We start from the raw sequence: 24,421 nt of genomic DNA on the forward strand, positions 1-24,421 counted from the left end.
AAAAAAAAAAAAAATTTCTATCAGGTCCTGTTTCTCAGGATGGATACTAGGAATCAAAACAGGGTGTCCCACAGAGATTCTTATTGGAAAAAGGTTGAGAAGAGCCAAATGTGATGCAAACATATTGTATCTCATCTTCATTTTGCACTGAGCCTCAAGAAACACCGGATTCTGAACATGGTTGGGTTGGTGCTAACATTAATGATACTAATTTATTGGAGTCAACAGAAAGCTACCTAAAACAGGCGATTGGGCAGTTTCTCCTAACCCAAAAGCTAATTATCTTCAGCCTCCCAAGGACCTGCTGCTGCAGTGAGACCAAAGGCATTCATTTCCACTTCAAGAACCAAAAGCATGTATGATTCATTAAGAATATAGGCAAAGCTTTATGTTATATTTATTTATTTTCCAGCTTGTACAAACTGGATGTAGAAGCATAAACATAGTACATTTCTACCATCTTCAACAAAAATATAACCAATATGTACAATTATTGTATTAAAAATACAAAAGGGATACAGACTCCACCAATGTCTTTCTAAAAGACATACAGGTACAAGTAGTATCAAAAGTATGAGGAAATCACCAGTTAATTGTACATTCTGCACTTGACATCACAGAGCGAACTGAGATTAGCAGTCCTATGTTCTACAATTACTTAATGCTTAGATAACATTTGTGCAACTTGTGGTAGAGCTAGATTTGTCTTTCTATATGCACATGAGGTCCATAGCCTATATAATAAAACTGGCAAATAATGCATATTACATGTAAAATTACAAATGCATAATTGACAATGTAATATATAAGCAAGTAGACAAATGCCATGATACAGAAGATAATTATTAAATAAAGCACTGACATTGTTTGATACAGTGAAAAAACACTGCAATTCCACTTTTAAAATTTGAAGCTATTTACGTTTATCTACTGATCAATATGATCAGCTGAATTTAATGGAAAAAAATCCAAGACCAGCAGTTCCTCACATTTGAGTACTACTCGGATTGGCAGCCTTCACTTTTCCGGAGTCTGTGCAAAAACAACACAAAAATAGAGTGGAGGGTCTTTTCAGTCATTAGAGGGTTAATAGCAGCTGTGAGCAGACGGGTGCTCCCCGGAGCCTTCCTCATGCAGTGTCCACAGAGCGTGGAGTCAGTCTTGGCGACCAACCGCCTGGCGAAGGCTGGCGTATCTCACTAGGTGCTTGATCTTTCCTTACATTTAAAGGCTTGTTTATTCCCTAATGCCAATTCAATAAAGGGAGGCTGTCTTGAAAGAGCAGGAAAAACAGCTGGCATTAGCTCCAACATCCCAAGCTGCTTTCACTGCAATGCTATCCAGTTATAAACGTTTCTCTTAAAAACAAAAACAAAACCTAAAACTCTAAATTAACAAAAATCAAAGAAACATAACTTAAGAGTGGGGTTTGCCATCCATCTTGATGGAGCAGGACACACCCTCAAATGACACCGTCCTGCCTCCATAAGGCTCAGACAGGACACAAGGGTCCTATTTCCCTCCCCTGGCCATGTGCAAACAGTTTTACAGAAGAACCCCACCCCCTGGGGAAGGAGCAGATGAGGTGTCTTGGTATTTAAGTAATTGGCTAACATTTATACTTCCAGGATAGGGCACTTCACGGGCGAGGCCAGAAGGACACAGGAAGACAGGGTTGCAAGCCAAGTCTTCCCCTCATCTTGGTGTGGCCACACCCTGTCCGGCATATTTGGTTTTTTAGAAACCAGGCTGGCAACCCTACTTAAGGTTCAAAATAATACTGTAATCATTAAATGGATATAACATTTACTCTCTCTGAACACAATCTTTAAACTCATTTAAAAAAACAGGAGGACATTGTAAACAAGTGGACAAGTACTGTACTAAAAGAATTTCATTGTTTTTCTTTGTCTTCCTTGGTGGGTTAAAGGCCCCAAGTAGTTCAATGGCTAGCTTTTCTCATTGTCCCAATGAGAGACCAAGTGCTAGGACTGGATTGAAATCTAAAAGGAAGATTTTAAAAAATCCTTCCAGGCAGGGAGAAGTGCAGCCAAAGTAAATCACCTCGCTGCGATGATCTTGGAATCTGGAATGGTACTGTGGGATGTGGCAGGCAGCAACAGTGGGCGCTCGGGATTGCTGCACTGTGCATTTCAAGCAACAAAGTCTGAAAGTGCCAGGGCAATTTCTTCACAGTATTTCACATGCAAAGGGGACAGGAAGAGGGTAGAAGAAGCCCCATGCTGCTTTTAAGGCAGGGAAGGAGGCAAACTGGTCCACCGTCCTCAGAATGTGAGTTCCAAGGCCCCGACACGAGGGACATCTTCTTGTGCTCTCCTTTCGGTGGCTCGTGCTGGATCCAGCAAGGCCTGCGCCTCAGACAGCAGAAACCTGTTCGTCTTCTGCACACACAGCAGGGGAGAAAAAAACAGGCAATGAACAAGCAAGCAGTTTCTTGGAGAATACAGTCATGGACGTGCCAGATGAAAATATCCTAGTTAATCTTTTTAGAATAGTTCACTTAAAATCCTTCTCTGTTTTTCTAGCCAACGATTTACAACAGAAAAAAAAAAAGCAAAAACAAACAAACAAAAAAATGGGGGGGTGAGGGAAGAGTTAAAAAAGTATATACATTTATTTGAATATGTATATACAATATTAAAATGATATACACCATTAAAATGATACACACCATTTATTTGGCCAGAAAGTTAATAATAAATTCACTGAGAAAAGTAAGATAGCATGTGACATTAAAAAATAACATACGGTCAGATGCACATAACAAAGTCTAGAAGGATATATAACAAAAATGTTAATAGTAGCCACCTGAAAGTGGTAGGATTGTAAGTCATTTTCAGTTATAATGTTCTTTTTTACTATGATTGTCTAATAAAATTTGTTAAACTAAGAACTTAAAAAAAGGGTGGGGGCAGGTAGATTTGTAGAAAGAAGGTAAAGTTATAGAGAAAGTCTATTCTTTACCAGACTTTCATTTCTAAAAGAGTTCCAATTCACTAAAAGTTCAAATATAAGCACCCAAATTTGACAGTTCTAGGTATTTCTAAAAATTCTTAAAAATAGCACAAACATGTGAGATTTCTCTTCCTTAAGATAGGGCCTCAGAAGCGCTTCAATTTAAGTGCGAATTAGAAAAGAAGTCCAGTCAGGTACATACATTATTACAAGTGGCTCCCTCTGCAATCCTGGGTACCCTTAAGCCATTTGGGGGCACACACACACAAAGAAAGCAGTCAAGAGCTGTCACCCTAAAGTTGGAACTCTAAATATAAAACATTCTTTGTGTATGGCTAGAGAGAGACAGCTGACCACCATGCTGAGAAAACAGAAGTGCCCCGAGAGGCAGCATAAGTGGACACATCTAACTTGAAGGCTTTAAGAACATTTATGGATATATACCATCCTCCTCGGTAGAAAACCCTGGAGACTGGTAGGGGGCGAGGCGCGGGTCGGACTCATTTGGCTTGTGCCACTGAGGCTTGTTTGCAGGCCTGCCGCTGGCTGGGTGCCCATGTGGCTGCTGAGCTGGGGAGGGCCCGGCTGTGTCGGAGGAGCGGGCGACCATTCGGGACCTCTGAAGCGCCACGTTGTAGTCTGGAGGTTTCCTGGCTGGGTGGGAATGACCTTCTGGAAAGTCAGCGATGGGGATGCCGATGTAGCCCGGGGGGGTGGGCGGGGGCTCGCGGTACCTGCCCTCCTTCCGTGCTGCAGTAGAAACAATGGACCAGTCATTAACTATCTGTCAGAAGAATATTTCATGCCACAAATGTTTATTAAAAATAGAAAAATAATGAGTAAGACAACATGCCAGTGTAGTGGCAAAAGTGATTTTGTGTAGCATGGAATGGAGGTACGGGTGCCTGGAAGGCCACAGAATGGAAGTTAACTAAACCAAAGACTCACAATGGCAGTTCACCAGACCTTCATTTCCAAATGAGTCCCAGTTCACTAAAAGTTCAGCTATAATGTTTTAACCATCTGTGTTTGGATGGTTAGAATAACTTCGTGGTGGAATAATCGGTGAGAGAAGGTACTAAGTAATCGAAGCTCCTTTTTCTTTAAATGAACTACTTGTCCATTTAAACTTGTCTATGACTATAAAATAGAAATAAGGTTAACACTTATTACTATTTGGATTTATTGGAAAAATTAAAGAAAGAAAATAAAAGGTGCCTCATTCTACACCTGAAACACGTGTGTTAGTGCTTGGTAAGACTTCCCCTCTCCTCCTTTCCCCTGCCTAGAGATGAGTTAGGCTACTCCATCTCTGCTTGGCATGTGCCTTTAGCAGGCAGAGAATCAGTTTCTGTGATTGTGAAGTCTTTAGGACTTCACTTGTGAAAATGGAATTAAAATAAATTTGGAAAAGCAGCACAAAGGATGCCAATTAACAACACTAGAATTACAAGGTATTTATTTTTCTTAAAATCCTTTTATTGATGCACAAGACCTAGAACATGAAATCTGTAAATTATAGAAAGAAGGCAAAAAAGTTAGGTATATTTCTTTATCAGACTCATTTCCAAATGAGTCCCAATTCATTAAAAGTTTAAATAACCCAGGTGTAGTGGCTCATGCCTATAATCCCAACACTTTGAGAGGCAAAGGAGAAAGGACTGCCTAAGCCCAGGGGTTCGAGACTAGCTGGGAAACTTGGCAAGACTTTGTCTCTACAATAAATCAAAAAATTAGCTGGGTATAGCGTGCACGCCTGTGGTTCCAGCTACTTGGAAGGTTGAGGCGAAAGGATTGCCTGAGCCAGCAGGTTGAGGCTGCAGTATCTGTGAGTGTACCACTGCATTCCAGTCTGGGTACCTGAGTGAGACTCCGACTCAAAAAAAAAGTTTAAATACAATGTACCGTCCACATCTGACAGTTCTAGACATGTTTTTTAAAAAATTCTTGAAAATAGCACAAATTAAGGTTTATTTTCTGAAACTTTCTAGACTCAATTGCTAGGAACTAAAAAATAATTTTCCTTTTTTGCAATAAAATTCTGAGTGTTAGTCTGTTATAGGAAAGCACCTGAAAAAGTCCACCCTAAGAATATATGTTAACTGCTTTCTCCTTATTCTTCCCAAAAGGACATTAAACTTGATATCCACCCATGACTATTTACACGACAGAATAACTGCAATTTCCCTACTAATATAAGTCGTGTCTGTAATGATTATATTCCAGAATTTCTTACTCAATAATCTATAATCTATTCCTATACTTCAATTATGTAAATGTGAAATATGCCAAAGAGAGTATATCCCAAAAGGACTGAGGGAATGTGAGAACCCTTACAGCAGAAACAGAAGCAATGTCTTTCATGTATAGTCCTATGAATTTACGACCTAGGCTCCATTCTAAATCCTTTGCCCAGATTTCCTTTAGTCCTCACACTAACCCTACTAAGCAGAAATGATGAAGCTCATTTTACAGATACGGAAACAGGAGGTTCTGTACTTTGCCCAATGTCACAAAGCTAGTAGGGTGGCAAGACAGGGATTCAAACCCCAAGTGCCTGACTCTGAGCCCATACCTAATGGTCATTACACTATCTACCAGCACCCTCTCCCTCAGTCAATCATGTGCAGAGAGAATAATCACAGGAAAAACTTGTCTGCATAACCAAAACCAGTGAAGATTTTCAAATATGCAAAGCATGAAGTTGTAAACACAAGGGAACAAAACAGAACAATAAAACATTTAAAATGGTTTCGATTAATGAAAAATTCTTCCCCTATGAAATGGGCATCCTTCTTGATTGTTTACAATCCAAAAGAAAAAACAGAAGCATCTCCCAGCTTCTCTGGTGCTGGATGAGATAATATCCAGAATGAAACTGACTGATCCCAACAGCTGGAATTTGCTGCGTGTTACACCATGCCAGGATACATCCGCATGTACCTGACCATGATGCCCGGGCTCTTCCCCGCTATTCATCTCTAAGGCCTGAACACATTCTAATCTGGAAGCCCTGCACACAACAGACAAAATGATGACAAGAACCACAAACAACATAGCTTTACTTTTGGGATAAGTTAGCCATCATCCAGACATGACAAATCCCCTATTTTCAAACTTACCAATAAGTCCCTTTGTAGTGCCCGATGCCACCGCGATGTGGGCAGGCACAGGGACAGGCTTGGTTTCTTCAGTGGTCACAGACGCCATGCTGCTGCTTTCAGCTTCAATAGAAACATCCTTTCCGCCTCTCCGCTTTATTGTGCCTGTGTCACCTTCTGAGTCTTCTCCCCAGTAGCCTGTGGAAGACGCCCAGCTTGCTCGGGACTGGGCTTGATCAAGACTCTCTCTGCTTTGATTCTGCCTGTTATACTTTGTGCTGTGATCAGAAAACATGATTTGGTCCATGTGGCTGCTTGAGGCCCATAAACCTGCAGGATCCCCAGAATAGTCAAAGTGAGTGTGCCCGAATGGGAGCGTCTCCCAGCTCCTCTGGTGCTGGATCGTCTGAATGTTATCGTGGGAGCCACTCGAGCATGACGTCCAGCTCCCACGGCCGCTGTCGGCAGCGTCAAGTGAGGCACGATCCCCCTGGTCCTGGGACAGCTCCTCTGTGCTTGGAGAAGAGATGACCGTAGCTGCAGCATATAGGCCTCGGCTCTCGGACATGGGTGCGTAGGACCTACATGATCAGAGAAATGAAAAAGGACAAGAAGCAAGACTGTTAACTAGCTCACCTGTGGTAAGACTAAATGTCTTTTTTTCCCAGGAAGGCAATATACTTTCATCCCAGAAAGAGGACGGAACTGGCACTGAACTGCAGTGGCAGGGTCTGACAGTTTCTCACTTTTGTCATTTCTATAAAATAAGCATGGGGGAAAGAATGCCAAAACTATTTTCCTTATCAATGTTAAAAATGGTTCAGTATAATTTGATTATTTCAGGAAGGCAGCTCATACAAAGGAACTAGGATGCATCCCAAAGTCACTCTCTTCCATCAGCACAGGACAACTGTATTCCAATGAAGACTAAACCTGGCTTAAAAAGCAGTCTCTACAATACAAGTAGCATGGTACTTAATCTAGACATTGTGAAAATCAGAATTGGGACAGGAGAAATTTCTTAGGCATTACATAAAATACATAAAAATATACATCTGGAGACAGGGCTCACTATTAAAGGAGAGATAGCAAAATGTAAAATGTAAAAGAATATGAAAAGTCTCCTACCCTAAGCTGTACTGATCTGGTTCAATCATGGTCCGCCTCTCCAGCCTGCCCACACCCACGTTTGTTTCCACGACGCTGACAGAATGCCTCTGGCGCCTCTCATCATGCAGCGAGACTGGCACCGAGTCAAAAGAAGAATTGCTGACAATACTGGATCGTGAAGAAATCTCACTGTGACCAGAATCTGAAAAATTATCCACAGTGCCACTGGGAGCCAAAGTATAGCCTGCATGAGAAACACAACCATGTTAGACGCTCTAGGTTTCTAATATAAAACAGAGATAGAAGCGAAAATAAAATGCAGACACAGATATCATTATTCAAGCAAGAGGAAAAAACTGATTTTACAAGTCGAGACCAGGTGTCTAAGAGTTAAAGTAAATTTTTTACCCTAATGAAGCTTAAGTTGCTTAATTAAAGTTTATGGAGGAGAAAACACTGTTATACAAGCCAGAAAAAGATGCAGAAATCAAGGTACTACCTTAACTATTCTAGTTCTACTAGCTATAAATTACACTGTTAGTCTACGTAGAAGAAACTATGAAGAATAATTGTTCAGATTTAAAAGTATGGTTTTCTTCCAAACTGCAAACAATGTCAAAAATCTTGTTTTCAATTTTCAGAACTTTAAGTATGGCATGGTACAATTCAACTGGAAATATTTGTATTATATTTATAATTTTAAGTAGATGTATAAACAAAAAGAACAAGAAATAAGACTCAAAGATGTCTTTGAATTTTGCCACTTGATTTCCCAACATTAATGTTAGTAGAACCACATAAAAGCCTATTGTTTTTGAAGGATGTAATGTGCATTTTCCCCCAGATTACTACTATAAAATGTCTACACAGATATCTATTTCTTGGTCTGAAAGGACTCTTAACTCTCCTCTGTTACTAACAATAACTTTCAAAGAATAATGGAATTTTATTTCATTTTTTTTCTTCCCTACAATAATAAGGCTCTCATGTTACTTAAATCTTGATTCTATATAATTATATACAATGCAAATTTTTTCAATGTCATTTACCTAAAACAAAAACAAAAAATCTAGAGCATCTAAATGTTGTCAATTTATGTTCCCTTCCCTTCAGTAACTAGCAATTCCTGATTTATTTTTTTAAAGGCTGCACAGGTCTTGATGAGATTTAGCATGTTTATCTATGAAATGTCTTTTTATAAAACCACACTGCAAGTTCTGACAGACAAGATTTAAAGGCTTCCCTGAACAGTCTACTCAAAAAAAAAAAAAAAAAAAAAGCTCCTGAAAAATCATCATTCAGGTGGAGCACTTGCCATTTGGAGGAATCCTCCCATTCTCGTTAACTAATGAGATGACTCCTCTCTTTCCCACCCCGGTTTTGGTTCTATAAACCCCACCTATCCCATAGGTCCGTGGTGCATTGTTATTCTTGTTACTGTTCTCACTTCCAAGAGAAGAGGAGGAACTGGTTAAGTCCAACTGCCCGGAGCCAAAAGATCTCAGCTGATTGCCACTGCCACCTAACAACAGGACGAGAAAAGAATGTACATGTATCCATTTAACAAGGACAGTAGAGACTAATACCCACACAAAATGCACAGATGTCCAAAATATCTACAAGTAAAGCAGCAGTATTATTTTTGTGCCAGTGAAATTTAACAATTTATTACCCTTTTGGTTTTCCTCTAGGAAGTATTTCCTCTAGTAAAGCACTCCCTTAGATTTAGAATACTAAAATGCTTATCATTTTTTTCTACGGAAAACTAGGTTTTAGCCATTTAGTACTGGCTGACATCCTTTTAGGTAAAGGGTAGGAGGAGGAAGTAACCTGGAGAGTTATGTGGCAGAAGGTTATCTACTCTCTTATACATGAACGTATCAACATAAGGAGAGACTTCGATTGCCTAAAATGGAGTCTCTTTTTAAAAATAAAACAAGGTAGTAACAGAAGAGGCAATCAAGACCTGTGTTAATACAATTAAAAAATAAATCAGGAATAGATTAATCTTTCATAAGTATGTATATATTTATTTATTTTTGAGTCAGGGTCTTACTCAGTTGCCCAGGCTGGAGTACAGTGGCTCAAACATGGCTCACTAAAGCCTCGACCTCCTGTGCTCAGGTGATTCTACTGCTTCAGTCTTCTGAGTAGCCTGGGCCTATGCCTACAGGCTCATGCCACCATGCCTGGCTAATTTGTGTGTGTGTGTGTAGAGATGAGATCTTGCTATGTTGTCTAGGCTGGTCATGAATTCCTGGGCTCAAGCAATCCTACCACCTCAGCCTCCCAAGGTGTTGACATTATAGGTATGAACCACAGCACTGGCTAGTTTTTCATGTTTTTTAAAGACCTCTATATATAACAATAACCAAATTTAGTTAGGACAAATTTTAATATAAAAATAATTATTTCCCTATTTATAACCAATTTTTCAAAACTTATGTGTATTTTTTTTTTTTTTTTGAGTTGGAGTCTCACTCTGTCGCCCAGACTGGAGTGCAGTGGCCGCTCCCGGCCACCGCAGCCTCAACCTGCTGGGCTCCGGTGATCCTTCCACCTCAGCCTTCCGAGTAGCCAGAATTACAGGCATGCACTACCACGCCGAGCTGATTTTTTGATTTATTGTAGAGATGAGGTCTCGCTGCCCAGGCGGGTCTCGAACCCTCGGGCTCAGGCAATCCACTCACCTCAGCCTCCCAAAGGCGCGGGATTACAGGCTGAGCCACCGAGCCCGGCACTTATGTGTATTTTTAAAAGGCTTCATATAGTTGTAAATTTAACCCTTTGCACTCAGATATCACTTCTGATGGGACATTATAAATCTAGCAAAACACGTGGATGTTCCCTATCAGGGGACATAAAGAGTGCTGGTGATTATATAAGAAAAATTTGGCCAATGCAAATATTTCAAAAATGTATGTTTCCCTGAAGTTTTCCATTCAAAGACAAAAAAAAAAATCTATGTCCCATTTGAAATTTGTCAAGCTTATGATTAATCAGTTGAGAAGAGGTTTTCAAGAATCACGAGTGTGTCCTTCCACATTGTCTTCGAGCAACAGACTGGACAATAAACTACATATTATCAATGTGGGAGGAAGAAAACAAGAATGCATTGTCTGCTCGAATTAAAAAACACCAGGTGGAAGCTGTCCAACAAATTATTATTGCACAACATTGTATCCATGAACCAGCAATGACTGTCAGTGACTGTTTCACACATTAGAAAAATATAAGATATAAAATTTTTATTTTTTTGTCATCAATAAGTTCCTCAGTGTCCAAAATTCCATTATAAGTCAAGTTCCATTACAATAAAATAATTAGTTCCAATGCTATACTATTTAACATGAAGTGATTTGTTTTCACTGTTTTGTAAAAACGTGTGGTCCAGTTGCTGGTAGGTGATCTGTGAGATGTCTCAAGTGCAAAGGGTTGATATCACTTACTCTAAGATCAACATTTAAAAAAAACACCAGAATTCTTCCAAATTTATAAACTGAGGAAAAAAAATCCATTGGACATTACATATGAAAGGATTTTAAATGACTATAATATTCAACATATGTAATTTATTATAGCTTAAATGTATAACTTTCAATAAGGGAAAACAATAAGTAATCTAGTTCTACCTTTCCTTGGAGAACTCTGTGGAGAAGTAGGAGGAGAAGAAAGCTGTGAAGATGCATTTGATATCGTGTCTTCAGCTTGTTTCTTGTGACGTTCCAAACTTCCTTCTTCAGACAAAGAAAGAATTTTCTTTAAAGCTTGTGGAGAGTTTATGCCTATAAAAGAAAGAAAATACTTATATATGTATTTTCAAGACTGAGAAGAAATAACATTAATTACTAAAAAATGTTTCTGTGTTACAATTTAATATTATTATATCGAGTTTCAACCTATATACAATTTAATGCTCTTTGTACTCTTCATCTAAATAGTAAGGCCTGAGATACCTGCAGTTTGGTTTCAGACTGATATCTGCCAGTCTCTCTCTCTCTGTTTTTTAGTCGAGTTCTCACTATGTCCCAGGCTGGAGTACAGTGGGCACAGATCCCAGCTCACTACACCCTCAGCCTCCTAAGCTCAGGTGACCCTTCTGCCTCTGCCTCTCTGGTAGCTGGGACTACTAGTGTGCACCACCACATCCAGCTAATTTTCTGAATTTTTTTTTTTTTTTGTAGCGATGAGGTCTCACTTTGTTGCCCAGGCTGGTCTCAAACTACTAGACTCAAGTGATCCTCCCACCCTGGCCTCCCAAAGTGCTGGGATTACAGGCCAGGTGTGTAATCCACCACATCTGGCCTACGTTAGATTCTAAACCTTAAAGGAGTTGCCATCTTTATTCAATAACATCTTAAGCAACAATAAAGAAAAAAACGGATAATTTGTTTGGAAACATCTAAATCTAGGATGAAAATGGCACAGCTGGAAAAATTTATTATCAGAATTCACATTTGATGGAAACAGATATTTTGGTACTGCTGGATACGTTAGCTCAGGGGGAAAAGTAAAGAGACAAGAACTAACAGGAACTAACTAGGAAAAGTGAATGAAAGAGCTCTAAGAAATTCCATGAGGTTAAGAGAGAAGGCAACGTGTCACAGAAGCCATGGAAGGTTTCAGAAGAAGGAAGTGCACCAGCAAGAAGTGTAGGATCTAATAGCATCAGAATGGAGGGGAAGAACTACATGTGCCAAAGTAAGGTGATATCCCCTCAAAAAAAATTTATAAGAAATAAAGGAGTTATGTAAAAATATTGTAAATAAAGCCTCTCATATTTTATGAGGCACTCTCATTTACCTTACTTCGAACAAAGAGATTCAGGGAAGAACAATAGCCCGAAACTACAAGTCAGCACTAGTTTTACATGGTTACAGACTTAACAGAATCCATTAAAAAGGAGTCGATAAAATTTAACAGACTTAGCCGGGCTCGGTGGCTCAGCCTATAATCCCACACCTTTGGGAGGCTGAGGTGAGTGGATTGCCTGAGCCTGCAGGTTCGAGACCCGCCTGGGCAGCGAGACCTCATCTCTACAATAAATCAAAAAATCAGCTGGGCATGGTAGCGCATGCCTGTAATTCCAGCTACTTGGAAGGCTGAGGCGGAAGGATCGCCGGAGCCCAGCAGATCGAGGCTGCGGTGGCCGGGAACGGCCACTGCACTCCAGTTTGGGCGACAGTGTAAGACTCCAACTCAAAAAAAAAAAAAAAAAAAAAAATTTAACAGACTTAATCCTGCATTTCACCTTATGTAAGCAAGTCTGATTCTATTTTAATATAATCTTTTTAAAAAAATCAATTTTAAAGCAATGCTTTGATTACATGTAGAAATTCTAATATACACAGGATATGTGAATATACCAACTACATTAAATCTACACAAATGAGTAGTTTTGATTTGGAAAACATTTCCAAGGCCAATGTCACACATAGATTTAAGTGCTATCTTTGAAACAACGTAGATAGATGTGAAGATGTTATGCCTTAGAAAGCTGTGTTAGAGCCGAGCTCAGTGGCTCAGCCTGTAATACCGCGCTTTGGGAGGCTGAGGTGAGTGGATTGCCTGAGCCGCGGGTTCAAGACCCGCCTGGCAACTTGGCAAGACCTCATCACTACAATAAATAAAAAAAATCAGCCGGGTGTGGTAGCACGTGCCTGTAATTCCGGCTACTCGGAAGCCTGAGGTGGAAGGATCGCTGGAGCCCAGCAGGTCGAGGCTGCGGTGGCCGGGAGCGGCCACTGCACTCCAGTCTGGGCGACGGAGTGAGACTCCAACTCAAAAAAAAAAAAAAAAAAGAAAGCTGTGCTAGATACTTCAGAAGGGGTTCTAGTGATGTCAATGACACCCATGTAAAAGATACAGTAAGTGTTTAGAACAAAATGACTTCATGAATTGCAGTGGGGGAAAAAACTTCTAAATTAATATTTTATGTAATCTGGCCTTAAATATTTATGTTAAACTAAACAGGTACCATAAGATGACATATGATATTTCACTCACATTTCTAAAGCTCATAAATTTAAATGAACCTAAAAACATTTTGAGAGCTATTCTCTTAGGGAAAATGGGGAATATAGCTTTATACTCAGGCATACCTGCATACTAGATACAACTAACAAGCTGCCTTTAAGCTAGTATGAAGACTGATAATCATTCACACAGAAGTTCAGCATAAAAAGGAGACGGCAGTCAGACTGCAGGAGACTTAGGAGTCTATGCACATGAAGAACACAGTGGATTCAGCTGGTTCCTAATGGGGAAACCACACAAATACCTGAAGGGGAATCATGTCAAGGAAAGGTGCTCCTTCCTCACACTCCCCAGCTAAACAGACAGGGCCCTGTGGACCAGGGGAGAGTGTGTGAGGCAGCTACTAAGCTGTGCCAACTCATGGGCACAGGTTGTCATTATATAGAAACTTAAAACTTCCAGTTTTATCTAAGTAAACTCTTTGCTATCTATTTTTATGAATTTCTTTTTATTATATTAACATCATTTCCTTTCCTATATACATAGAAAAAAGCAGTACATTATGAAAAATTATTTTGTCATGCCACTTACATAAAGGGACCGAACTTTTAAAAGGGAAGAAGCAGCATGGTCTAGCTCCTTAACATTTAGGAATAAGTTGTATTTCTCCCCAAGTTACAGAATCAGTGGTCCAACAAATAAGACCTTCAGACAAATCACTAAACTTTTTTTTTTTTTTTTTGAGTTGGAGTCTCACTCTGTTGCCCAGGCTGGAGTGCAGTAGCATACTCATGGCCACCCCAGCGTCGACCTGCTGGGCTCTGGCGATCCTTCTGCCTTGGGCAAGTTTCTGACTTAGAGGCGTTCAGTCATAATCCCATTGGGCTCTGGCGATCCTTTTGCCTCAGCCTTCCAAGTAGCCAGAACTACAGGTGCACGTTACGACGCCTGGCTAATTTTTGTAGAGATGAGGTCTTGCCAAGTTACCTGGGCTGGTCTTGAACCTGTGGGCTCCCAAAGTGCTGGGATTACAGGCTGAGCCACCAAGCCAGGTAACTTTTAAATATTCTGCTCAAATTCTAGCAATTCATTGGTCATAAGAAAAAAACTAGTTTAAATAATGTATATAAACAAAGTATCTTCTATACTCATTAAAAATTAATGCATAACTTCTCCATTACACCTGTCATAACAAATGAGCATGATTAAATGAGATATTATTTATATTTTTTAAAAAACCTCTTCCACGGGTAAAAGTCAAGCTGAACTTGCTGAGTATTCATGTTTTATTAGGAGATGATAAAAACAGAGAAAATCAAGTCTATTAGACAAAGTTATCCAAGACATTTTAAAAACTTAATCTGAAAAACATGGTGAATAGCACCAAAAAGGAAATGAATGTAACCACTTACCAAAAGGTGGGAGATCCTTTACTGGTACTTTCTTCCGCGAAGGATAAAGGGACACAGCAGGAACCTGTAGCCCCTGGTTGACTTTATGTGGTGGTGGCTGCTGCTGGGGCTGCGGCTGGGGTTGTGCTTTCTGCTGCGACCCTGCCCTCGGAGCCACTGGGGAGGTCTCGGATTTGACAGGTTTTTTGTCACCAGGGTTCTTAGGCACTGATCGTTGTTTGGTTTGAAAATAGAACAAAGAATTTAAGATGTTAGTAGCTATGCAAAAGGTAACTTTAGAACCGCATGAGCATTTTCTGCAGTTAGAATACTAAAACGTTCATCTTTTTTTCTGTTGCCTTTATAAAAGACAGAAATTGGGTTGGGCGGAGAGACTCAGGTTATAGAAAATATTAGAGTCATGGCAGGACACAGGTATTTACTTTATGAAATCAGCAATCTCAAAAGATGACTAGACTATTTAATACCACATTAAAACTAAAAATAGAAAATCATGGATAGTTTTATTTATGTGCATGTATATAAAAGCACAAATACATGATGAAAGTCATAACAGGAAAATAGTCAGGAATTATTTTTCTAAGACAGTGTCCATAATGTTCTAAATTTTTAATCTCATAAATGCTATTAACTGTAATCTATTTATTATCACATGCTCCTCCAAGGCAGAAATGTCTATGTAAGTAAACAATAGCCAATACTGCTTGAGTTTTATACTGAGTATACATTTTGTGGTAGTCAGATGGCAAACCAATTTAATAGGACAATTAAATGTTATATATGTCGTATCTTAATATTCAAAACAACTCAATGACCTATGGATGCTCCCTCGATTTTACACAGAAGAAAGCTAAGGATTAGGGAGTGCAAGGAACTTGCCTAAGGTCACCTCACTAGCAAGAAGAACAAATAGGATTTGAACTCTGACTACTCTGACTCCATACAGCAAGCTCTTCACCATGACACACAGTGCTTTTATAGTGTCCTGGAAAAATCTAATAATCCAAATCTTCTCAAATTATCTAACATTTAAATTCTAAAGACAGTATCATCAAACTTGCCCATAGAAGACCCAAACATATATGAAAAATGCTTTTGTCTTACAAAGAAAAAAAAAAAAACAGAGATAGAGATTTAAAAAAACCGTCCCATTTCCAAACTGGCCAGATTTTTAAACTCTAGGAATCTATGCATTAGGTTATTGTGGTCCACACAGCTGTGTGGACCACAATTACTGCTTTAAGTGGTAGCTGGATTTGTTGCTGGGTATTGTCTGGTGAGGGGGTTGTGAATGGCCATTGGCACATTCAGTTGTGTGCTCCCCTGACCTGGGAGCCCCCAACCCCTTTAGGCTGCTTGTCACATTGGGAGTAACTTTGTGAGAAAACAAGGCATGAGTGGAAGCCACATCCACCATGTGTTCCTTGCATGGGTACTGGCTGTGTCGGGATGAAACTAAAGCAGCACTCACTCTGGACAGGGCCATGATTTCATCCTCTCCATACCAATCCAGTTGGACAAGATGGCCTGACTGGGTGCAGTGCCACATGATGCTCAAAAACAGCATTCAAGGGAAAAGCTAGTGCACCTTAGGACTGCCATGGGCCCCTCTGCACCAAGCCCTGTTTTGTCACTACCCATACCACAGCACAAGACACTCATCTGTACTCTAAATGCTGTAGCCGCTTTAGAGAGAAACTCACATGTGTTGGTTGCTGGCTCGCACTGCAGCGATAACGTCTGAAGACTCTCCTCATCCATTTCTAGCTCCAAATTGGACAGGTATTGCTTCACTTTTCGAGCCATTTGGGCATCTTCATAGAGTTTTTTGGCATTGAGAAAGGAACTACGACGTACTCGCTTTTTATGACCACCTGTCTGAGCAACATCTAGCACTGTTGCATTTGTACTACCCTGGCTGAGAGACCTGGAAGATGAAAAGGCAGATATGCAGTTCACTCTCAACATGGGGCCATTTTGTCTATTTAAAACATGCTAAGATTTATATTAATATTCTGTGTTCAAAAGGTCACATGCCACATTCCAGTAAATAAACTGTTATAAGGAACATAGAATATTACAGGTTAAAAATTGTTTTAGTTAAAAAAAAGTACTATAAATGCATATAAATAAGTATGTTTGCAACCTGTTCTGTTCCAACTAGTAAGTTCTACATTTTGCCTCTAGGAAGCATTCAAGGTGGTTTTCTTATAGAAGGCACAAATAATAATTATATATAAGAGCTCATGCAAGAATACACAGCTCAGATCATAAATTTACAACATTAAATTTACTTCCAAAGAGGATGTTTTACATAGGTCTAAAGAATATTAACTACAATGTTCACAATTGTTTTCTTATTCCTTGAGTTGAATGTGGTGAGTTTTTAAAGTAATACAGTCAATCTGTTAATAAAACAGTCATGCAAGTGTAAACATATACATATGGAAACTATTTAGCACATGAATTGTTAAGAATTCTTAAAAAGGATTGGTTTATAGAGAATGAAAATAGTAGTTAGTTGAGCTGTAAAAGAAATTGGTTTTAACACCTGGGGGCACCTCTTATATTATACATATTTACTTCTCACATATTTGTGCAACAGTATTTTAATTGCACAATTTTTCCTTCTAATAGCTTTCTTCCCCTCCTCCTCCTTTGGATTGTTCCCATTTCAAGACCCACAAATAGTATTTTCTAAAAATCTTTCTGGGAGCTCAGAAATATGCCTCATCTGTAGTTCCCCAGAACAATCATCAATCGTTTCACAGCTCTCATGGACCATGACTTCAGAAGCAAAAGCCCCAATAGATTAAACTTGAAGTCAGTTTGCCATCTGAAATTCTGCTAGAGCAAGAGGGTTAAGAAAAAAATGCAAAGCTTTGGAAAATATAGTAGGTAAGAAAACAATGCAATGAGCAGAATAAGAACAGTGTGTGGGTATGCAAGATCTCCACCACTTACCCCAAACTCCGCCATTTCTTCTTCCTGTAAGTGAGAGCCATGGAGATTGAAGCATGGGTGTAGAAAGAGAGACAGAGAGATCACAAGCTCAGAAAGACAGGACTAGACTTCTGGATAAGCAGTGCTAGAAGCCCACAAACATTAAACTGCATAATCACCTCATACATACTTTATCAGAAATATTTCTCTGGCTCAAAAGACAAATATATTTAAATTTTCTGTTAAAAAAAAAAACTGCTTGCCTCACCGAATTAAACATTTTTGACTACACTGAAAGCTAAATCAGTTGCGTGGATATTGAGACAATAAATTTTGGGTTATTTACATATTTTAGTTCATATTACTAGTTATGAGTTTTAGCTCTACAAGTCAGTGTTCTGAAAAATCAGAAGCAAATCATTGTGACTAATGCAAAATTTGAAATATCTGAAAGACAGACTGTTTTTACTGACAGTCAAAACTGACCAGGCATAGTGGTTCACACCTATAATACCAGCGCTTTGGGAGTCTTAAGCGAGAGGATCACTTGAGCCCAGGAGTACGAGAACAGTCTAGGAACATAGCGAGACCTCATCTCTACAAAGAATAAAAAATTAGCCAGGCATGATGTGGCGATGTATTCCTGTAGTCCCAGCTGCTAGGAGGGCTGAGACAGAAGGATCATCTGAGCTCAGGAAGTCGAGACTACAGTGAGCCCTGATTGTGCCTGCATTCTAGCCTGCGTGACAGATTGAGACCCCCAACTCAAAAAAAAGTACACTTGATGAAGAATAAGACATTAATTCCAATTTAGAGCTCAGTGGTGATCCTTGGCATGTCCTAATATAATTTCTGCCATACTACAAATATAGTCATATTTTTCCCTCACTTATCGGGAAGCTCTAAACTTAACCTCCTCTAATCCCACACATGCCACTGACACACTCACCGAGTCCTGAACATAAGCGCGGGGTCCATGTTCACTGAAGCCATTCGGCCAACATGACGAATTTCTTTTGCAATCATCCTTAGCTTCTCAAAATTGACTAGCCCATCTACTTTTGAATCATTTCCTGTAATCAGCAGAAGAAAAAGGAAATTACATGGCATCTATTCTGAGTCTACAAGTGAAGATGGAAATTCTCTACCTTATATTTACCTTCATGAAGGAATGTGAGATCTTTCTTGATAACTGGGAATAAAGGGATTATGGGAGGTTGTAGGTTTTGACTATTGAGGACATTGCGATATTTTGCCATGTTTCTGGAAGGATCAAACAGGTCTTGGAGATCTTGAAACAGCTTCTCGTATTTATTGGGAAGTTTTTCCCAGGTGGTTCGCAGCCTTGCCACTGGTGCCAGGTTTAGGCCACTGAGAGGAGAAATAGAAAAGTGGTATACAATCAAACGACCCTTTATGAAGGGAGTAAAACAGTACAGATCATTTACTGACATGTAACACCTCATGTATATCCTTTATATACACAGCAATTTATAGAAGGATGCATAAGAAACTATTAATCTTAACCCTCGGTAGTGAGAATGGCAGCTGGAAGTAGGGTCTGGGTCCAACCTAGGAGTTTTACTACTCTCATCCCTACATACCCTCTCTCCTTATCTGGTCACTGTTAGTAAAATTATTAGAATATAAGTATTGATGCTTTGTTATCTATACATAGGGCACAGCTTGGTCCATAGCAGTAATTTTATAAAACAGACTTGGCAAATACCCTGGCCTAATAAAATAAAACAAAAGCTATAAAAGTAATAAGAGTATGACCAAACTCCCAGACAGAGAAAATGACTAATTTAATAATCACACTCAACTTACAACTGTTTCTATTTGTATTTTCTTCCAGCCTTAACCTAAGCACTTAAAAGATAAGAAAATTAACATGTTATTCAACATCTGCTTTGCACATATATGGAACTCCACATATATTATTTAATATTCTTGACAACTCTTTGGAGTATTAGTCTTTTTGGTTTGTTTGTTTTTTTTTTTAATAAAGACAGGGTCTTGGTACGTTGCCCAGGCTGGTCTCAAACTCCGGGGCTTAAGTGAACTTCCTACCTTGGCCTCTCAAAGTGCGGGCTTATAGGTCTGTACCACTACACCTGGACAATGTGTTGTTATTTTACAGAGCAATCAATTGATGTTCAGAAAGTTTCAATAATATGCCAAAGGTCACAGAACTTTAAAAAAAAAAAAAGGAGAACATAGATTTTCTGGGCTCCATATCAGCATATAAGAGACTTTAAATGAAGGGCCCAGCGTGTTGGCTCACATCTGTAATCTCAGCATTTTGGGAGACTGAGGCAGAAAATCACTTGTGTACAGGAATTCGAGACCAGCCTGTGCAACATAGTGAGACTTCCTCCCTACAAAAAAATAACAAAAATTAGCCAGGAGTGGTGGTGCACTAGCTACTAGGGAAGCTGAGGAGGAAGGATAACTTGAGCACAGAAGGCCAAGGCTGTGGTGAGTTGGGAATGTCCCATTGCATTCCAGTCTGAGTGACAAAGTGAGATGCTGACTCAAAAATAATAATAGTAGTAAAAATAAAAATAAATTGATTGAATTAGGAATTAAGACTAAGATGCAGAGAAAAAGAATTTTTCATTATGCCAACTAACCTACTGCACTTATACTAATTATATGGTATTCCTGGATTAATATATATTTTTAACCTGCAAACTGAATCAAATCTTAAGAAAAATATGCTCCTACCTGATGATTGCAAACATTGAGTTAAAATTCTTGCATTCCCGACAGTGGAGTGCTATCTTGATGAAATGTTTAATGATCTTCATCCTCTTCAGCTGGTTTGTCTCTCTCAGAATTTCAGATGCTACCCAAAATGTTTCCTGGTTAATGACTTCTTCAAATTTCTTCAGGTTGGCACAGTTGGTTTTTGATTTGAGTTTAAATAAGTCATCTATATACTCAGTAGGTTCAATGTTGCGGAAGAGTTCAAAATTTCGCATAGAGAGCTGTGTGGCAACTTCCACGGTGCTGAGCTGGAGAAGGGAAATCTGACTCTCTCTCAGCAACTCCTGAGCATCTTCATCAGAACAGAGTGTCTCTGTTTCCATGTTGTTTTTCAGATAATACCTATGACAAAGAGAAGCATATTAGACGCAAAGCCTGAGCAGCACCCTCATCATATTCCTTGAAAGATAACGGAAAGTTTGAGGGAACACAATCGAATGATGGAAGAACTCTTTTCAACCAAGACAGAACGTGCAGATGCTGTCCCTGTCACTGGCTCACAGAACCACCTATACAGAAGTAGGCGATGGAAACAAACAGACCCCATGGAATTCCATTCGTACAATTGGAATTCCTTTGTCCCCTTTCCTTTCCTGCTTTTGTTTTACCCTTCTAAATTGTTTTACCCTTTTAGCTATATTTTCAGTTCATATATGAGATTGGCCCTAAGGCACAAAGCAGGAAAGCTCAGACACAGGTCATCACTCTATTTTTCCAGAGTGAAGAAGGAATCTGACTATTGATGGGTCCAAATTGGTTCAATTCAAGTTTACTTACTTATTCAAATACAAGAAACCTGTAATCTACTTCTATTTGATCCTACAGACAGAACAATACTAAAACAGATTTTAACTTATAAATATTTAGATTTTTTTTTTTTTTGAGTTGGAGTCTCACTCTGTTGCCCAGACTGGAGTGCAGTGGCCACTCCTGGCCACCGCAGCCTCAACCTGCTGGGCTCCGGCAATCCTTTCGCCTCAGTCTTGCAAGTAGCTGGGAATTACAGGCATGCGCTACCACGCTCGGCTGATTTTTTTGGATTTATTGTAGAGATGAGGTCTCGCTGCCCAGGCGGGTCTCGAACCCGCGGGCGCGGGATTACAGGCTGAGCCACCGAGCCCAGCTAATATTTAGAGTTTTATGAAAACTCTACAGGTAAGTGGGGCAGGCATTATCCCTCTTATCAGAACAGGAAACAGAGGCTCCTATAGATTAATGACTATTAATGCCAGCGCAGGCATGAGAATTCAGGCTGATGTTCCTTTCTCTTTTTAAGCAACTTGTTGAAACTAGCATGCCTATGGGCTTTTTTGTTTTTGTTTTTTTGGTAGACAGATGCTTTCTGTAAGCAAAATTTCAACGAAGAAACACAAGAGGTGCTAGTGGGGATCCTGCTAAACTGGTTTTTTACATATTTCCCCAAGGCAAACATTTACGACAGAAAACATACCCTGGGCCTGACATTCACAGATTTAATGTTCTCCACTTTGACTACTCATGAAACCCGTAACATGGATCCATCCATGATTTTCCAGAATAATGAATGTGAATTATGAATGTGCAGCTCAATGGAAATTTGTAGAACTCCACCATTATTATAGATACACAATATACATTCAAATGATAACTGAAAACCTGAACTACTAAAACTACTATTAAAAATAAGTGAAGAATAAGAAAGTTATAGTTGATCGCAAGAAAACACATTTTAAATGAATTAATTTAAATGATGGTTTAAATCTATAACATGAAAAAGTCAAATACAATGAGACATTCTAAGGTTAAAAAAAGGAAAAAGTATGATTTAAGAACTCTTTTTTTTTTTTTTTGAGTTGGTGTCTCACTCCGTTGCCCAGACTGGAGTGCAATGGCCGCTCCCGGCCACCGCAGCCTCGACCTGCTGGGTTCCGGTGATCCTCCTGCCTCAGCCTTCCAAGTAGCTGGAACTACAGGCGCACACTACCACGCCCAGTTAATTTTTGATTTTCTGTAGAGATGAGGGCTCGCCAAGTTGCCCAGGTGGGTCTCGAACCTGCGGGCTCAGGCAATCCACTCACCTCAGCCTCCCAAAGGCGTGGGATTACAGGCTGAGCCACCAAGTTCTTAATTTTCAGTGTGGAAATAACTCATTATATGAAAGCCAAAACTTAACATTTTCTTTTTCAACTTTCACTTATTATGGTTTGATGATGCAATTATATACATCTAACAATGAAAATATCACTTGAGAATGACAAAATCAGGTTGTGTTTCTTGCAATTAACATATGTGATATAGGAATTTATGAAACAAAGGACCAAGTTCTGTAGCAACTGAAGTTTGGTTTCAGAGTTAAGAAGTATTTCATAGTGTAATGTACCCAACCACATTGTCATAGATGTCTCTGTCTACACAAGAAGCTCCTTGAAAAGTTAGGTATGCAGGAGCAAATGACACCAGAATATTGTTAGGAAATGTGTCTGTGAATGTACACATCCAAGGAGAAGAGAGCACAGCAGGGTTGAAATGTGTGGCTTTCCATCACGCTCACCCTAGCATCCTGTTAGTCAGTATCCCAAAGGGCAAGCAGGGGAAGTCACCGCTTGCACCCTTGCAGTCAGTAACAGCTTTCAGGCCACAGTGCCTTGCACAAGTTCTTAAGAGACCCTTGTGAGGGTCAGCAGTCGACTATGTACATTTACTTTGGTACAGTAAATCTTGGTGAAAGGAAAAAAAAAGACTTCTTTTTCATCTGCAGGGCACTTACTCATTTAAAAAACCCTTCGAAAGTGTTCATCTCTTAGACTTTGATGTGGATTTGAAGAGGAGGGCAAAGAAATCCAGTAAGATAGAGAATGTATACCTTCCACTCAGTTGTATTCTATCAGCAAGTTTAGAGAGCTGATCTGGAAGTCTTCTTTGTTTGATGACTCCCTCGGGTGTGACGGAGACCTCACACAGTGAATATTGATCTGGGGTGGCAGTAACAGCAAACTCCCTGATAGCCTGAATGACCACTTCCTTTGCTGTGGTGTCCTTACTGATCATGATGTATCGGCTTTGTTGATCAGCCTTAAAAACCCTTAGCACTTGATCTGGCAAGTCTGGGGAAAGAAAGGGCACACATAAGTAGAAAGGATTTTCATGTATGGTAACACAATCAAGCAAAGTAATCTGAAAACAACTCCCTGAAAAAGGCGATGCTGAACTTTCACATCTTCCTTTCTATAGCTCCTCAAAGATTCAGTCAATATGCTGATATGTTTCAAGAACACATCCCCTATAGACAACTGAGCAGTTTACAGATAACTGCTAACACACAACACACACAACAGCAGCAAAGAAAGAAAATTTTAAACCTAATCTTTATTATTTTGAAATGTCCACTAAGTTGACCCAAAATATGCCTATATAGTATATACAGGTATATACAGTGTATAGTATGTTCCCCTGTGTACTTCATATGACTTAGTAATAACTGCATGGTTATGTGTCTATATCTTATGAAAGAGAAAACAAGTTCAGAGAGACTAATTTGCCCATGGCCATATCAAAACCGTCTGCAACATATAAAAATGACTGGTTCCAAAAGCTTGAAATGGAAGGTTTGTCCTAACTGAGCATCTGATATAATCTATGCCAAACCAAGAGAGATACATATAGCATTACCATTATGCTAGAAAGAAAATAATTACTATAAGAAAATAAAGGCAGTACTGGTGGTGCTCACCAGGAGTAGTGCTGAAGTCTAAAATGCGATGGTGTGACTGCAATAAATCAGGATTGCTGGATGACAAGGTTCCACTGACAGGCAATGCAGTTGGGATGTGCTTTGTCTGCCTTAATCCTACTATGCTGTCATCTTGAGACTGACCAATCCCAATATCACTAAATGAAGAGGAAATTTAGAAAATTAATTATCAGGAAGTTAAAAAGTTGTTAGTCATCTCTACATAACAGACACAAACCATAAACAAAACCATATTCCATTTGGTGCAGTTAATGTAAAAATGTCATTAATAAATTTGGTTGAAAAGCAACTACTGCTTATGTGTATCCAACTCATTTTGCATGTACTCACACACACTCTCTCTCTTTCTCTCTTTAAGAAATGGGGTCTCGCTCTGTCACCTAGGCTGGAACATAGTGGCA

The 24,421-nt window shown here is 39.4% G+C and overlaps 1 protein-coding gene across 7 annotated transcripts in view; it reads right to left on the reverse strand.

Annotated features, from left to right (window-relative positions):
* Positions 1-380: 380 nt before the first annotated feature.
* The window catches only part of RAPGEF2 (Rap guanine nucleotide exchange factor 2), a 278,622-nt gene continuing 254,581 nt past the window's right edge, over positions 381-24,421 (reverse strand). For 2 of the 7 annotated variants that reach the window (XM_008049094.2, XM_021708061.1), the window contains 14 exons: positions 24,000-24,157; positions 23,133-23,373; positions 20,249-20,632; positions 18,678-18,889; positions 18,468-18,591; positions 17,540-17,563; positions 16,279-16,502; positions 14,576-14,782; positions 10,820-10,972; positions 8,635-8,709; positions 7,206-7,431; positions 6,099-6,658; positions 3,421-3,726; positions 385-2,402 (listed from right to left, as the gene is read on the reverse strand). In XM_008049094.2, the coding sequence (XP_008047285.2) occupies positions 2,377-2,402; positions 3,421-3,726; positions 6,099-6,658; positions 7,206-7,431; positions 8,635-8,709; positions 10,820-10,972; positions 14,576-14,782; positions 16,279-16,502; positions 17,540-17,563; positions 18,468-18,591; positions 18,678-18,889; positions 20,249-20,632; positions 23,133-23,373; positions 24,000-24,157 (2,920 nt within the window). In that variant the 3' untranslated portion in view covers positions 385-2,376. Of the gene's footprint in view, positions 2,403-3,420; positions 3,727-6,098; positions 6,659-7,205; positions 7,432-8,586; positions 8,710-10,819; positions 10,973-14,575; positions 14,783-16,278; positions 16,503-17,539; positions 17,564-18,467; positions 18,592-18,677; positions 18,890-20,248; positions 20,633-23,132; positions 23,374-23,999; positions 24,158-24,421 lie in introns of all 7 variants that reach the window. The other 5 variants (XM_021708059.1, XM_021708062.1, XM_021708060.1 and 2 more) reach the window with 4 other exon arrangements.

Source organism: Carlito syrichta, unplaced genomic scaffold (assembly GCF_000164805.1).
Source record: "Carlito syrichta isolate Samal-C Ts95f unplaced genomic scaffold, Tarsius_syrichta-2.0.1 Scaffold130519, whole genome shotgun sequence".
In the NCBI taxonomy this organism is placed as follows: domain Eukaryota; kingdom Metazoa; phylum Chordata; class Mammalia; order Primates; family Tarsiidae; genus Carlito; species Carlito syrichta.